General features: G+C 41.2%; 1 protein-coding gene across 1 annotated transcript in view; it reads right to left on the reverse strand.

The window, feature by feature from the left end:
- Positions 1 to 17,926, reverse strand: part of gbe1b (glucan (1,4-alpha-), branching enzyme 1b) — a 105,522-nt gene that overhangs the window by 12,888 nt on the left and 74,708 nt on the right. The window contains exon 14 of the mRNA XM_026193026.2: positions 13,185 to 13,315. Coding sequence (XP_026048811.2) covers positions 13,185 to 13,315 — 131 coding nt within the window. The remainder of the gene's footprint in view (positions 1 to 13,184; positions 13,316 to 17,926) is intronic.

Here is a 17,926-nt window from a genome sequence, read left to right on the forward strand (position 1 = left end):
TTGAATCAGAAAAAGTGATCCAAATGAGTGACAACAGATACACATGACAAATCATAAAAAATACTCTCTCCTCCTCTAGGAGTTGTTCACATTTTGTTGTTTTACAACTTGACAAGAGACTAGGACTGATTTAAGTCAAGTACTCAGCAAATCACTGCAGACTCATTGAAATATATCTAAATAACACTGAGTTAGCCAAGTTGTTGAGCTCCCTCAAGTTGGTATTTAGCAGATGTACAAGAGGCTACTTGTCTAAATTTGCTACTAACAAATACTGTACTGAACATTGCAACCAGTTCTGTTTTTTAGTATACAAACACTGTATGTGGAAGATAAACTTTATCTTTTATTCTTTTGTATACTGACATTAAGTCTTTATCAGGTGAGGAATCAGAGAGGGTGAAGAGATGTTGTGTTTTACTGCACTAAGACAGCAAAGTAAACCTCAGATTTCCTTAAAGAAATATGTCTGTGAAGGTTCTCAGTCATTCAGGTCATCGTAGTCAAAGGAGCTTGCAAAGAAAAGCGTCTGGACTTCTTTAAGTTGCTTGAATACGTTTCACCTCTCATCCGAGAAGCTTCTTCAGTTCTAAGGTCAAATGGTGGGGAGTCCCAGATTTAAACCTAGTGGGAGTTTCCCCCCACAGAGGGACAAAAGGACCCCCTGATGATCCTCTAATCGCCTGAGCCAAGGTGTGAAAATGGGTGTGGGTCCCAATCAGCCAGGGTTTCGGGTGAGCTCATTGTGAAACTTGGCCCCAACCTTATCATGCAAAATCCTGAGATCAGATGGCCCAGGATGTGAGTGGGCGTTAAGGCGTCTGGATGCCCTTAAAGAAATAGTCAAGAGGAAAGCTGCAGGTAGTGTATGTATGGATTGTTGAAAAGTGAGGATAATCCTTTACCTTCCTTCTGTGCTGTCCTTGTACAAAATGACTCAAAACTTTTCTGGGCTGAATTATTGCAGCTGCTTAAACTTGGTCATCAATAAATCTGCATGCTCTTTAAAACAAAGAAATATGGAAGGATAGTGGATGAAATACAATATGCAAGTCTTTCTATGTGCTCTAGTGAGCATTTCAGTATTTACTTCAGCAGATAGTCACCTTTGTAGAGAATACATGCTACAACATTAAACTGATTACATGCATAATTATGCCCTTCAGCTGAAACAAATGTCAAACTAACGTCTGATGTGATATTAAAATTGTTAAGAGCCAGAATCAATCCTCCATGACTTTTAGAAAACTCCTCTTTTCTTTCTTAAACTACTTGACATGAGCATGTTGTTACTTGACAAAAAAATAAATTAAAAAAAAAAGGACTAAGGATGGGTGTCAGGATCAGTTGCAGGGCTGTTATTAATGTCAGAGAAAATATTTTAATACTTTAAAAGCTAGATTTAAAAAATGAAAGAAAGTGCACTTTGGCAAACATGCATGAACAAAATAAAATATACAATACTTTAGAATTTAGTCCCCCTTAATTCCTATATATTTTGCTTCCAACAAGACAAACTTTCTTGTAAGTTTTTAAAGTGTTCTTGAACACCTTGCACCTGATCATTTTCAGTGGAAAGATGTTTTTGTTTGTTGAATTACTTGAACTGATGAATTATTCAAATGGGTACCTAACTAAAGGGATGGGCCACTGTTGTATCTACACATAACAGAAAACTTAAAAAGGGCCAATACTAAATTGTATCTTTAGACACCTTTTCACTTGCAGCTCATTCCTTTTCTCTGAATCTGAATGCCAAAGACAACATAGTTTGACAGGCATAAAATAGCTCTTTTTGCACCAACAAGGTAATTCCTAAAGTGTCACTCGCTGAAAACAGCATACTTGTCCACGTCCTTGAAAAAATAAAGGACATTGGACAAGTAGAGAACAAAAAGAACAAGCAGGCCTACAAAACTGTCTACAGCAGATGAACAGTTTCTAAAAGCCATATCCTTCAGAAATAGGGAAAGAAATCCAGCTAAGGTTTGACACAGGACCTGAGAGATACATCTGGCCTTTTAGTTGATCCATCTACTTTTCACTGAAGTGTCATCAGAAATGGTTTCAATGGAAGGGTGGCTGCTCCAGAAAACATTCTTAAGGGAATAGGGAGGAAGAGGCTAAAGTATGCCAGAAGTGGCAACAGGTCTTAAGTGACAAGTCAAAATTTGTAATTTTTGGTTCAAATCATCATCAGTAGCACAGAAGAGACTGTAAGAGAGGTACAACAGTGAGTATTTACAGCAATCTGTAATCTTGTCAAAGTCTATGTAATTATAAATGCAGGAATGAGTTGGAACCAACATGGAATATCATTTGCAAAGTGTCTGATTGGCAACAGCTACATTTTTTTTAGCATGATAATGATCCTAAATACACTACCAATACAATCATATCAGGATACAAAAACACACAATGGAATACTACAGTCACTGATTGGCCTCCCCGGATCTCTACATTAACCTCCTAAGACCCGAACTCTTCCACGGCATGCATTTTTAATTTCTCTTCGATATTTGGGCATATTGGGGCCCAAGAACGTCAAAACAAAGAATTACCAGATTTTTTTTTTTTTTTTAGCTTATTTTTGTTTTTAAGAAAAATAAGAGCCACATATGAGGATATTCGTTTAAAATTTTGATAGAACAGTAGCAGTATAATGTCCTCGTAAGTGGATATCAGGCCCTTGTAAATCAAAATTGAGTATTTTGGTCTAAATAACCCAAAATGTGATGTCCACATATGTGGATGCCAGGTTGTGATAGAGAGCTGAACAAAAGACAGGCATCATTAAAAGAATAGCTTTGAAAGTCCTAGAAACCTGTTAAACTATTCCTGAGGACTACTTAAAGAAATTGCGACAAAGCTTGCCTAAGAATATTCAGGCTGCCTTGAGGTGATGGTCCTACCAAATATTGACTTTCATGCTCCACTCAACCCATTTTCAAATCAATTCAGTTGTATTTATACAGTGCCAAATCACAACAATATAATATAATTTATAATGTAAGGTAGACACTACAATCACGCATACAGAGAAAAACCCCCTATGAGCAAGCACTTTGGCGACAGTGGGAAGGGAAAACTCCCTTTTAATAGGAAGAACCCTCCGGCAGAACCAGGCTCAGGGAGGGGCGGCCATCTGCCGTGACCGGTTGGGGTGAGAGAAGGAAGACAGGATAAAAAGACACGCTGTGGAAGAGAGCCAGAGATGAATAACAAGTATGATTCAGTGCAGAGAGGTCTATTAACACATAGTGAGTGATTCCTAGCAAAATATGAAATGAGGGGTGACCCAAGATTTTTGCAAAGTACTGTGCTTCTAATTTAAAAACTTCCCAACATGCAAAGGTTAGCCTTACTCTTACCAGCCAGAAATCCTTAGTAGATACCATGTCTACCCTGATTCCCCATGCATAATGTAAACACCTGTAAACATCTGTGCATATTATTGTATATCGCAGGGTTGGTAGCTATAAAGATTGGTACTATAGGGAAGGGAAAAAACAGGACAACGGGATAAACATGTAAACAGCCCCCTAATTGGCTGGCTGAATAATCACCTTATCTACCCGTAGGCGACATTCTTGAGTTTAAGCATGATCCTCAAACGCTGCCTCATTCTGCCCAAGAGCCTGGAAAATTCTGCTTTTGCTGTCTGCTTGTCTGCTTTGATAGTGATGATTAAAAAGAAGCTCTCCTCTGTGCATTGTTTTTGCTCAAGAGAAAGATCCCTTCCTCCACACCTTCTCTGCTCAACTTGCCACTATGGTGATTTATTGACAGAGCAAATTCATTTTGCAATACTAAGCGTTGCAATACCTATCGAAAAAACATAGACATATTCTCTCAGGCATTATAATGCGCCCAGGAAACTAAGATACGTGATGTGAAAGTTTAATCTTTCTAATACAAATAACACCAAAAAACTTCCCAAGTGAGTGAATGTAATAAGGATGTGAACTGTAAATATTCCACTAGCATGTTTCAAAACTGAGTTGGAGTGCAAGCAGCACTGCAGTACTCCTTCCTTTATATACACATACAAAATTACATACACACATACACACACACACAGCACAGTGTGTATGCTGAAAATGCACAGTTAAAGTAATTCACAGTTCCCTGGCAAAGTTCTCTGAAAGGAAGTGAAAACTGGCACAAATTGGTAGTTGGATGCTTTGAGCGATTACATCTTTGTTAGTGGCTACAGATGGCTGCAACAACAGCTTACAGTATTTTAATCAATACAGCCTCTGTGAATAAAGGAGAAGATTAAAGAACACAATCAATTTTGCCCAATGAGCAGAAAGGCAGTCTGAAGCTAGATGATTCGAGTCATTGATGACCTGAAAACAATCTCGCCATGGCTGCGATTGCAGACCAAGCTACCACTTAGTTTCTCCATCAACTCGTCTTTTTTTTTTCCCAGGCCATATGAAAGTAATAGCACCCTGGCGAGGGTAAACAAGAGCTGAGCAAGCTGCATGTGCACATCTGAAGAATGCGGCATGGCCTTGTAAGCCTTCTAAATAGTGTATCTAGCCTTTTCAGAGTCGATTTTTACCCTGCTTGCTGCTCAGCTGGTGTAAGTTTCATCAGAGTGGAAGAAATTATTCCTTTGTGACCGAAAGTGTTGAGGCAGCTCGAGCCAACTAGCAGCTGAAACCCAATCTGATGCAAAGTAGAAGCTTTAAAGAATATTGCTAAAAAATAAAATAAATAGATAAAAATCATAAATTATGTTTAAATTTGATGACTACGTACTGAAAAAAACCCCCCAAAAAACATGGCGCTTAAAAGTATGTTTAAAGAGTCTCCAACAAAATTTGGTTTTGTACTTTTTTTAATCATTTACTTTCATTCTTAAACTTGGGGATTATCCAACACATTTGTCACACTTTTAATAAAGTGACAAAGATTTATTTTTCATTCTTAAGTTATCATTATATATAAAAGAAATGTCTATTACACATTTGGAAAGAAAATACGCTGTTCCCAAGGGCTTTGAAGCATAGGATTGTTTACAATTTAAAGAAAACATCATTTTTGTACTCAAATATTATTAATCTCCCTTCATATTCTATGGTTCATTTAGAACCATAGAACACAATTATTACCTGAACTAACACTCCGGTCGTGTACTGAACTCTGGGATCACCTTGTAAATTGTACATTTTTAGAGTTTAGTCTTGACAATAAAATACTTTATATACTGAACAGGAAAGTCATTGATTCTGGATGACTGAACTGTCTAACTGGACTTTATGAACATCTTAAATAAGTGTGGTTAACAGACAAGTGCAGTAGGTAGGTGACTTATGTATTCCTGTCAGTGTATCCCATACAGTAAACTGTACCCAAAAAGGTTGCAGCATAAAACCATAGCACGTGTTAAAGAGGTTTAGTGGGATGCAGATGGAATGTAGTTTATTTTCCTTATAGTTGTAGACAATTTATTCAAACTGCTTGGCTTGTTTATAGCCTCTCTTATCACCTGGCTGCTCACATTTCTTGCCTCAGTATACCGTTGATAGTAATCAGTATGTTTCCAGAACTCAAGGATTACCTTATTGAGTACAATGTTATCATAAATATGAGAAATGATGGCCAACACCACGAAAATAAAACCAGAGGATTTTCTTTTCTTTTAATGTCTGAAATAAAGAAGCTCCTCTATCTGTCTACACCATTTGAACATCTTCTGGAATCAGAGATTAAGCCACCAGACTGATGAGGATGTCTGTGGATGATATCCGTTAGAGTTACAACCTAATGGAATACCACACAGCCACATCGCCATTTATCTTAAAGCAGTCTGCAGAGAGCTGCATTAAAAAGAAATAGATGTATAGTTCCTTTTTCAGAAACCTTACCTGGAATATTATAGATAACATCAGAGCATGTTATTTTCGCTCATGCATAGTTAGTCATTTAGTGTCACTACACCTGTAGTTGAATTATCCCAAATGGCATTCCAGGAGCAGCTCAGACAGGAAAGTAAAAATGATGACCTGACACAATTGCAACTGCCTATTGGCACAGTGTAAATCAAAGACCAATCAGCACTGACAGGTACAGCTTTCGTGACGGGATCCAACTGGGATTTCAAATACTCTAACCAGCCAGATAAAGACCACTGCCTGAAGAACGTGTCCACCACGATTCGGAGAGAAAAGAAAAAAAACCTCACTCAAACGGTTTGAGTGGCTGTCGAAAAACCTGACATTGACTGCATTTTAATGGCCAACAATTTTATAGGCGAAGTGCTTCGCTTTACTTTCACTGCAGTTCTTCTGAGAGAGAAACAAAAACACACATCCTAAAGAGAACAATTAGAAAGTTAGTCTAAGAAAAATCTGACGACGTCTTGCGGTTACAGAGGCTCGGATTTTGATGGATTACTATACTGAAACATGTAATTATTTCACCCAGAGTTACCCAGAACCGGTGATATATTTCAAGAGTACTGCAACTAAGGTAACATAGTGCTTATTTTTGTAACTGACTAATAACATAATTATGGAAGATGCCGGAAAGAATAAGCACCTGAAGATCAATTTAAATGCCACGCAGCCATGCAACATGAGACCGAGGGCCACAGAAGGTCTTTTTTTGCTAGAGAGGAACACCCTCTGATATAATATGGTACTTGCTGTATTGCTAAAGGAAATGACATCCTGTATTGGATCAATTTTCACTAGTGCACAGCATGGTCACCTGCATCTAGCTATTATTTCCAGATACCGCAGTGGAGTAGAGCTCCACTGTGACATCCCTGACCCTCACACAGGTAGAAGAAAGTTTAAGTATATGACGGCTGAGTGTAATGAAAAAGCACTTTTGGACTCTTTGAGCTTGTCTTGTTTACCTCCTCTGCCTCTGAGTGGCACTTTCATCTGTCTTCTAGCCTAATTGGATCCTCTGCACACATTCCCATCGGAGGATCTGCATCTCCTCATACACACGGCACATTTACCTTCCTCACACACACAGCACATTTGCCTTTATGTGTTTACCGCCTCTCTGTATAATGACAGGCAAAGCTTTGCCCTCACATTTATTTGCATTTCCTCTCAACCCACCCAGTGTCTGAGGCCGCTCCTTAAACATCAAAAGAAGCACCAGGAGGAAAAGATGTGGTTGCATCTAAATGAAAATAAACCCTCAAAAACGATGTTGCCGACACTGTGAAGCAAGGCTATTAGTGCTTTGCCCAAGATTCACCCCATCAAGGCAAAGTAAAAACACAAAGCAGAACGTACAATTACTGCACATCAAACACGCTTACAATTAAAGGATGATGTTAAAATATTCGATGTCACTTCTGTTGGTTTTTAATAATTGAATAAACTTGATTAATGTCTTTTCTTACTATTCACATTTAATAATGTGTTCATTAACTCTTACAATCAATTCGATGGCAAAAACGTTATTGCCACTGTGTTATTTATGCTACTAAGACAATGTCACCTAATCATTCCCTGTATGTGACCTTATATAATAAGTACAAATAACATAGCTTGGCAAAATACTGTACAATTCGCATAGAAAACATATTTGATTGCGATAATAGTGTTTTCTATTTATGATGTTCTATTACAGTTTGACAGAGCCTCATTATTTAATTTAGCCAGAGGCAACCACTTATCCATCTAAATAAAATAAAAATGATGTAGAAATAATAAGAATAACTCCTGTTTAATACCAGTCAATCGAATCATTACCATCTGATTGAATTTCTCATGTGTAATCTGCTGCTGGCATACAGAAAAAACCTACCAAACTCTGTCTTGCATTTTGACTCACTATCACATCATTTAAGTCGTAGCTGGGAATGCATCAGAGCTTCATATCCATCCGGGAAGCTGTTGGTGTGAGCTGCAGTGGGCCTCATAAGGGAGTGATGTCCGTTATAATAAATACAAATCTGTCAGCTTCCTGTCCCCGCTCACATTCCTGATCATTAAGCCTGCTGTAATCACAACTGTGGGACTCATTAAATTTCTGACAGCCAATACTGCTAAAGAGAATGCTTTCTGAATCACTGGGCTCTGCTATTACTTCTCTCTAATAGCATAACAACACTACTATAAACAACCAACTCATATTCCCCTCAACAGCAACTGCTAAAATTATATTACAAAAGTCCTAGCTCTAGAGGAAACACTGCCATTAAAACTGTGAGTCTTTACAGGATGCATTTACTTTTAACAAGTCTGATCCACTTCTCAGTCTAAAATCTTCTCTTATTAAATGCACTTATGGGAGTTTTATGTAGAGCTGCGTTATTCTTTCAAAATTGTCAGTAGTTGATATTGCAGGTGATGTAGCTTTAGAAACTCATGCACAGCTTATAATCCATTCATCCATGCATATAACTACTTGTCCCAGTAGGGTCATTGGGCTGTGAGTGTACTAGCTAGAGCCTATCCCCCAAGTGACACTGGGTGAGACACAAGGTACATTCTAGACAGGCTGCTATGCTATCATAGGGCTAACAAAGACAGACAGACAAAAATTCACCAATTAAGCTAACAAGCATGTCTTTCGACTGTGGGAGAAAACTGGAGTCCCCACATAAAGCTCACACAGTCACAGTGAGATGACATGCAAACTCTCCACTACCCTACGACATAGCCAACATGCGGAAATCAGCAACTATAAAAATAGTCTGCTACATAGTAGGTTAGCATATGTGCAATCTGGGATCCAACTGGCTATTCTGTTGCCTTAATCTACAGGAACATCACAGTGCTTCCACTGTGTGCAGGGGATTTCTAAATCAATGGCTTAGTTTTGAAATTATATTTCAGCAAATGGACACAAACTGGTTACTACCATGGAAGCAATATGTGTTTAAGTGTGTTTGGATTGCAAACAGAAACCCAAAAACAACAGAAAGTTTCTCTCTCTCTACACACACAAAATAAAAAAAAATAAAAAATATATACACACACATATATATATATATACACATATACACACACATATACATATATATACACACACATATACATATATATATACACATATACATACATATATATACACATATACATACATATATATACACATATACATACATATACACATACATATATATACATATATATACACATATATACATATATATACATATATACATATATATACATATATACATATATATACATATATATATACATACACATATATACATATATATACATATATATATACATACACATATATACATATATATACACATATATATGTATATATATAAAAACACCCAGCACGCCCCTGCGGGCGGTTTATCCTTCAAGCTCGGGTCCTCTACCAGAGGCCTGGGAGCTTGAGGGTCCTGCGCAGTATCTTAGCTGTTCCCAGGACTGCGCTCTTCTGGACAGAGATCTCCGATGTTGTTCCCGGGATCTGCTGGAGCCACTCGCCTAGCTTGGGAGTCACCGCACCTAGTGCTCCGATTACCACGGGGACCACCGTTACCTTCACCCTCCACATCCTCTCGAGCTCTTCTCTGAGCCCTTGGTATTTCTCCAGCTTCTCGTGTTCCTTCTTCCTGATATTGCTGTCATTCGGAACCGCTACATCGATCACTACGGCCGTCTTCTTCTGTTTGTCTACCACCACTATGTCCGGTTGGTTAGCCACCACCATTTTGTCCGTCTGTATCTGGAAGTCCCACAGGATCTTAGCTCGGTCATTCTTCACCACCCTTGGGGGCATCTCCCATTTTGACCTCGGGACTTCCAGGTTATACTCGGCACAGATGTTCCTGTACACTATGCCGGCCACTTGGTTATGGCGTTCCATGTATGCCTTGCCTGCTAGCATCTTGCACCCTGCTGTTATGTGCTGGATTGTCTCTGGGGCATCTTTACACAGCCTGCACCTGGGGTCTTGCCTGGTGTGATAGACCCCAGCCTCTATGGATCTTGTACTCAGAGCTTGTTCTTGTGCTGCCATGATTAGTGCCTCTGTGCTGTCTATCAGTCCAGCTTTGTCCAGCCACTGGTAGGATTTCTGGATATCAGCCACCTCCTCTATCTGCCGGTGGTACATACCGTGCAGGGGCCTGTCCTTCCATGATGGTTCCTCGTTTCCCTCCTCTTTCTTGGGTTTCTGCTGCCTGAGGTATTCACTGAGCACTCGGTCAGTTGGGGCCATCTTCCCAATGTATTCTTGGATGTTCGTTGTCTCATCCTGGACTGTGGTGCTGACACTCACCAGTCCCCGGCCCCCTTCCTTCCGCTTAGCGTACAGCCTCAGGGTGCTGGACTTGGGGTGAAACCCTCCATGCATGGTAAGGAGCTTTCTTGTCTTTATGTCAGTGGCTTCTATCTCCTCCTTTGGCCAGCCTATTACCCCAGCAGGGTACCTGATCACGGGCAGGGCGTACGTGTTGATGGCCCGGATCTTGTTCTTATCATTCAGCTGACTCCTCAGGACTTGCCTGACCCTCTGCAGGTACTTGGTGGTTGCAGCCTTTCTAGCGGCCTCTTCATGGTTCCCATTTGCCTGCGGGATCCCCAGGTACTTGTAACTGTCCTCTATGTCTGCAATGTTGCCTTCTGGTAGTTCAATCCCCTCAGTTCTGACTACCTTCCCTCTCTTTGATACCATCCGACTACACTTCTCCAGTCCGAACGACATTCCAATGTCATTGCTGTATAGCCTGGTAGTGTGGATCAGTGAATCGATGTCTCGTTCACTCTTGGCATACAGCTTGATGTCATCCATGTACAGGAGGTGGCTGACAACTGCTCCGTTCCGTAGTCGGTATCCGTAGCCAGTCTTGTTAATGATCTCACTGAGGGGGTTCAGGCCTATGCAGAACAGCAGTGGGGACAGAGCATCTCCTTGGTAGATCCCGCACTTGATGGTGACTTGTGCTATGGGCTTGGAGTTGGCCTCTAGTGTTGTACGCCACATCCCCATTGAGTTCCTGATGAAGGCTCTTAGGGTCCCATTGATCTTGTACAATTCTAGGCATTCCAGTATCCAGCTGTGGGGCATTGAGTCATAGGCCTTCTTGTAATCAATCCAGGCAGTGCACAGGTTGGTCAGTCTGGTCTTGCAGTCTCGGCTGATTGTTCTGTCTACCAGTAGCTGGTGTTTTGCGCCTCTGGTATTCTTGCCAATTCCTTTCTGTGTCCCGCTCATGTATTGACCCATGTGCCTGTTCATCTTAGCCGATATGATGCCTGACAGGAGCTTCCATGTAGTACTGAGGCAGGTTATTGGTCGGTAGTTGGAGGGGACCGGTCCCTTCTTGGGGTCCTTGGGATCAGGACCGTCCGGCCTTCAGTTAGCCATTCCGGGTGTCTCTCGTTAACTAGCAGCTGGTTCATTTGTGCTGCCAGACGCTCGTGGAGTGCAGTCAGCTTCTTCAGCCAGTAGGCATGAACCATGTCGGGCCCTGGTGCTGTCCAACTCTTCATACTGGAGACTCTTTCTTGGATATCTGCCACTGTGATGGTTACTGGACCCTGTTCAGGGAGGTCGCTGTGGTCTGCCCTCAGATCCTCTAGCCACTGAGCATTGCCGTTATGGGTTGCATCCTTCTCCCATATGCTCTTCCAGTATTGCTCCGTCTCCAGCCTTGGTGGTGCTGTTCTCTTATTGTTCCCTTGCCACTGAGAGTACACCTTTGCTGGTTCTGTGGAGAACAGCTGGTTTATTCTCCTGCCTTCTATCTCTCTGGTGTACCTCCTCAAGCGGCTGGCCAAGGCTGTGAGTCTTTGCTTGGCAGTTTCCAAGGCCTCAGGTATGGACAGCTTGCTGTATTTCTTAGGCACCTTATTTGTCGCACCTTTCTGCAACTCCGTTAGTTGGCTAACCTCCCTCCGTGCTACTTTGATCTTGCCCTCTAGCCTCCTTCTCCATGGAGGGTACTGCCCCTTGTCGCTGTTCAACGTGTAGCCAAGCATCTCACTGATCACTGCTGCCGTATTGTAGATCAGCTTGTTAGTGTCGGTAATCGTGGTTGTAGGTATTGCCCGTAGTGCTGCATTAACATCATCTAGCAGACCTTCTGAGGGTACTTCACGTAATCTTGGTAACCGGCTACGGGGGATCGAGGTTTCAAGCTTGGCCATGATCCTATTTTTCAGGTCAGTTCCTCTCGCACTCAACGATCCTTCTCCTATCGCACTTGGGGCTATGTACCCAATCTCGGGTGGGGGTGATGATATCGCCCCCCTGACCTGGCGTCCTGACTCCTCCTTGCCGTAGCATTTGTGTTGTACCTCGTCAATCTCTAGCTGTGAGAGCAGTCCCTTCTTTCGAATGTTGGAACACTGAGCTACTAGTTGTTTCGCCGTCATTGTGGATGTTGGGTATCGAAGAATCCATAGGTCCCTCATCCTATTCATGTAGCCCCTTCCGCCGGGGTTACTTGCGTTACAGATTTCACTTCTCAAGTGAAATCTGTAACCCACAGCAAACTCAAAGGAAGAAACTGAGATGAATCAGCTCTGAACTGGTGTGATAAAAATACTACTTTTTTGGGATAGGTCACACACAGTGAAGCTGGCAAAAGAACAGAGGCTTATTATAAAGTCCCCACTCACATGAAAAATACACACATTATACTCCTCCTGTTACATGGCATTTGTTTAATATTGCAGTGCCCAGCAGTCTAAAACTTAATTTATTGACTGTATTTAAGACCAAAGATTATTTGGTTTGGATTTGGAGTTTTTGACATTAAAAAAAATACAGATATTGCCAGCTGTTTGTTTTAGTACATCCATTTTTAGTACAAATGGAGAATGGAATTACTGGCAGTGCTTGAGTTTTACAGAATAGCCAGAGTTGAGAGGATGTATCCAGCAGGGTAAAATAATGTCAACAAAAGAAGCACAATCCCAAAACAGATCATATATTCTCTGTGAGCTTTCAAAGTCAAGCTGTGCAGGGTGGATCGTGTATTTCCCAGCTTTGCGTTTGAGTCTCCCTTTTAACAGTCAATTACTGTCTTGGTTGAAATATTGTCAGTTAGTAATTTGTCAAGCTCAAAAGATTAGTCGTGTTATTATATAAAGGAACTAACTAACTAACAAGGACAACATTACTCTGAGAGGCACTGTAAGTGTGCACTGTGGTGTAACAAAGGAAAGCCACAGTCTGAAGATTTAAAATTAAAATTAAATTAAAAAAAGACATGTGAAGGATACTTTCCTGGAGCTTCTACAGCCACCCTGTAGTCCTGGAAGCTCTTACTAGGGTGGAAGTTGAAGATAAAGAGCACATTTGACCTGTCAAACACAATGACCTTGTCCTCTTCATGCCTGGCACTGACAAAGGCCTGGAGGGGGAGAGGAGAGAGAAAGAAAAGCTAATAAAGTATTTCTTCATGAATAGTCATTACCTTTCTCATCTTGGATTTAGAGAATTATAATGGAGCACATTATATCAGTGGACTACACATTTCCAAACACACTAAGAGACATTCCCACATCAAATTTTGGGTGGCAATCATCAGCAGAAAGCAGCGGCCCTGGGTAGCGCAAGGCAGACACTGTCAGCCCTAGACAGCTGCACATGATAAAGCCGCCACTCTCCTGTGGAGCGAGCTACTGTTAACGTGTCATTAGCAGAGATTATCAATGTCACCCCACCCCCTATTTTTAGTGCCTTGTTCCCCAAGCCAATTTCAGGGCAGCAAATTCACGGCTGAACGAGAAGATAAGCACCCCGACAACTGGACCAGCAGAGAGGATGGAGGTTAAGAAATGAGCTGACAGTCTGGAGTCTTTTCCCAAGTCCATTTCTACATGAGAACTCTGCAAATTCCAAGTAAAGCCAAGTTTCACTGACCGGCAGTTTAATCTGAAGCCATGAAGTCTTGACCAAATTAGAACACAGAGCTAGTCATAAATAAAAATAAGCATTAAATGTCAATGTAATCATCTGTCTTCGTAGTTTAAGAATATATTCTGATTATAGCCTAATCTGTAAATGTTCATGGAAAAATAAAAATTATAATGTAATAATTTTCAAGTGTGGAACAAGAAAAATACCTATTTAGGAGGCCAATAAATGGTCCCCCGATATGAAAGCAAAACCCTCTAGTATGACATTAGGTCACAGTCTGTCAAATTTCTGTCACTGCCAGCAGGATCCCCCTGATTGGGAGCTGTTTTGACTGAAACTTAGCCAGGCAATAAGAGCTTATTTTTGAAGTCAGCAATCTGAATGAGTAAATTTTTGCTAGTCCACTGCTAAAATCCAATATTTGCACAAAATGCTATCCTCTTCTCTGCTCCCTTTTCTTCGTTAGAACTTATATTAAGTCAGCTGCAGTCCAGCGCACCCAGCGCAGTTGGCAGAAAAATTGGATTTAACTTTGGATATGCCACAGGCAAACATTTTCCGTTTCCGGAGAGATAGGAGACATCGAAAATACATTTGAAGATGTAACCTGCTGCTGGAAAAGGCAAAAATAATGATTTGACTTTTGCCCCCAAGGTTTTCTATTGAAAACTATGTGAATGAATCACTGCCTCACGTCCAAACTGCTGATTCCAATGACCTTATTATTAGGAAAAAACTATGCAAAGTGCATTTTTTCTGATTTGCTGGATTTATAGACCATTTTTACGATTTCCATCAAAGACTGACTAAAGTTTCATTGCAAGCGATTAAAAGCATCTTGCGTATTTCTAATGGTTGGTGTCAGAGCTATAAATTATTTTTGCTTTATTTGCTAGTGAGTGCTGCTTTATCATAAAATACATTCAGAGCTGCACACCTCAAGGAAGAGGAGTTTTAGTTCAAGCCCAAAAACTTTGGCCTTTTAAAACTCACAGATGCACATCTTCAAAGACATATGCACAAATCTCACTTTTCAGCAAAGTCCCTGCATGTTTCCATTTCTGCTTAGTTCATTTACACCAGGGACAAAAAGGAGAACTGCTGACATATCAGCTTATGCTTCTTGTTTTAACTACAAAATGCCCTTGGATCCTTCCACTACAGTGAAATATTGAACTAACCGAGCTATAGAATTTTCCCCACTAAGAACAATTACCTTGACAATGTCACTGATGAGCCATACAAAGGATTTCGCCTCATCTGGTTATTATAGCAGAATCTCTGAACACTTATTGGCCTTATCTGCGAGTGATGTTCTGATGTTCTTTTTGTGATATTGTTTCATTCTGTGAATAAGAATTTCTTGTCTCAGCTGTTTCTGTGTGCACAGACACTGGAACACAGGGTCAGCCACACAAACCACTAGAGCTGATTTATTATCTCTTGTCTGGTCTTCAGGGCACTTACTCAATATCTTATGAGTAGCTTAAGTTTTACATAATGCCTATATTGATTAACGCCTCTACTTAGAAACTTCTTTTTTTTAGAGATAATATCTGTGTGTACCATTTTATCCAAGTACTGACTAACTGATGTAATGCTACATGCTATTACAAGTAAAAGACAGGCATACATACATATGTATATAAGGCAGCATCCATGAAGGCATAGGGATGCATTCGTGCATAGAGTATTGGTTACTTTGAAGATTTTAATGCTATATTAATTAAATGTATTAATGTTAAACCACATGTTTATATTTTGGAGCAACATACGCTGCTTTTTCTACACAAGTACTTGCTTATTTCAGCAGGATAGAGCTAAACTGCATTTTGCATGCACTACAAAAGCACAGCTCCATATTAAGATCTGAAATTCATACCTGTCACTCAGTGACAAATATTTTGATATTATCCAGAGCCAACAAAGGATGCCTCAAATCTAATAATAAAAACTTTGAAAACAAGTGGTCTCCTCATATTTCGAACGGCTTCCTGTACAAGTAGTAAGAAAAGAAGACGTGATACAACACAGTGATAAACATGCCCCATTTCCCCATACTATTTTTAATGTATTTCTGGCATCAAATTCATGAGTATATATTGCTAAAAAAAAGAACATTGTATTATTGAGAAATATAGGGCTTATATGGACTCAATGGTGGCCAATCTGAAAACAATGTCTCGTATATCTTCAAACGCATGATGTCTGCTGGTTTATTTGTTAGTACATATTCTGATTAGTTGATTTATAGACTTAGATTATAGCAGCAGAGACAGGCTATCATTTCTCACCAAATCTGTCAGTTTGCTGCCAGTGGACGTGTTTCGCAGTATCAGGATCACCCGTTTGATAAACCAGACTAAAACGGACAGTGAGGATTAAAAATTTGCTAACATCCTGCCCTCCGTTCAAGAGTTAAACAAATCCAAAATCAGATATCTGTAGAGTTTCTTTCTGCAACCTACAACTCAAGACATCATGTAAATACTGTATATACAGTAACCAGTTATCCATCCCTTATTTATTCCATAATGATTCTAGCAGTTTTGCACCATTGCATGTATAAATCTGGTAATATTCTGTATTGGTGTTGTTATATTCAATGTTTGTCCTTATTATGTTATGTGCATTGAGAGCAATGAAAAAGTCCAAGACATTTTTCCCCAAGATAATATTGCTATAGTATGTCTGTGAAGGTTCTCAGTCATCCAGGTCATCGTAGTCAAAGGAGCTTGCAAAGAAAAGCGTCTGGACTTCTTTAAGTTGCTTGAAGACGTTTCACCTCTCATCCGAGAAGCTTCTTCAGTTCTAAGGTCAAATGGTGGAGAGTCCCAGATATAAACCTAGTGGGAGTATCCCCCCACAGAGGGACAAAAGGACCCCCTGATGATCCTCTAATCGCCTGAGCCAAGGTGTGAAACTGGGTGTGGGTCCCAATCAGCCAGAGTTTCGGGTGTGTTCATTGTGAAACCTGGCCCCACCTTATCATGCGAATTCCTGAGATCAGATGGCCCAGGATGTGAGTGGGCGTTAAGGCGTCTGGGAAGGGATCTCAAAACTGGATTATAGATGGTAGAGAGTTGGTGTCGTAAACCACCGCCTCTGTTCAAAGAAGGTCGCTCACAGTGGACATAGATGGCTTCTTTCACTCCTCTTTCAAACCATCTGTCCTCTCTGTCCAAAATGTGAACATTGGCATCCTCGAAAGAGTGTCCTTTATCCTTAAGATGCAGATGGACAGCTGAGTCTTGTCCTGTGGAGGTGGCTCTTCTGTGTTGTGCCATGCGCTTGTGAAGTGGCTGTTTGGTCTCTCCAATGTAGAGGTCTGGGCATTCCTCGCTGCACTGTACAGCATACACCACATTGTTAAGTCTGTGTTTTGGAGTTCCCTTTCAGTCGATTCACTCGGTACAACACATAAGTATGGGATATCACGCCCTCGCGTGTCCTGGCTGAAGAAACCTTTATTCACGCCTTTACGGCAGATGACGTGTGATGACACGCGCAAGGCCCCGCCCGCACATATAGCCGCTGCCATCACCGTCATCCCTCAGTTCTTACGCTCTTCACCTCGCTGAGAACACCTCTGATGAGTTGGGCTAGCTAGCTACTGCTAGTTAGCTCCGTTGTCTGCCAACTTGAACCTAGCTTAACTGCCCCTGTTGGTGTTAGCCTCCACCGCCCAGCTGGTGCGTAGGCTGCCCGCGGAGCGCTATTTTCAAGTTTTTCTTGTGCAGCGTTTCGCTTTGCGTTTTGGGAATGGACTCCAAACCGAAGCGAGCAAAGCAGAAATCTTCTGTTCGCCCCTGTCCTCAGGGATGTGGTTTCTCTTTGCACGACAGCGACCAGCACGATGCCTGCCCTGTCTGCCTGGGGATCGTCCACGCTAGGAGAGCGTTGACGGAGCCCGAAGCTTGTGCGTTTTGTCGCCAGCTCCGACGCTCGACCCTGGAAAGACGGGTGACGTTTGTGGAAAGAGTGCTGGGACGCTCGGCTGTCGCACGGCATGACCCTCTTCTTTCCGAGTTTGGAGCCCCGGCTTCGTCCGAGTCCGAAGACGAAAATTTTCAGGTCGATGTCCCCGCGATTAGCTGGGCTG

The sequence above is a fragment of the Astatotilapia calliptera genome, chromosome 14, assembly GCF_964374335.1.
Source record: "Astatotilapia calliptera chromosome 14, fAstCal68.1, whole genome shotgun sequence".
Classification (NCBI taxonomy): Eukaryota; Metazoa; Chordata; class Actinopteri; order Cichliformes; family Cichlidae; genus Astatotilapia; species Astatotilapia calliptera.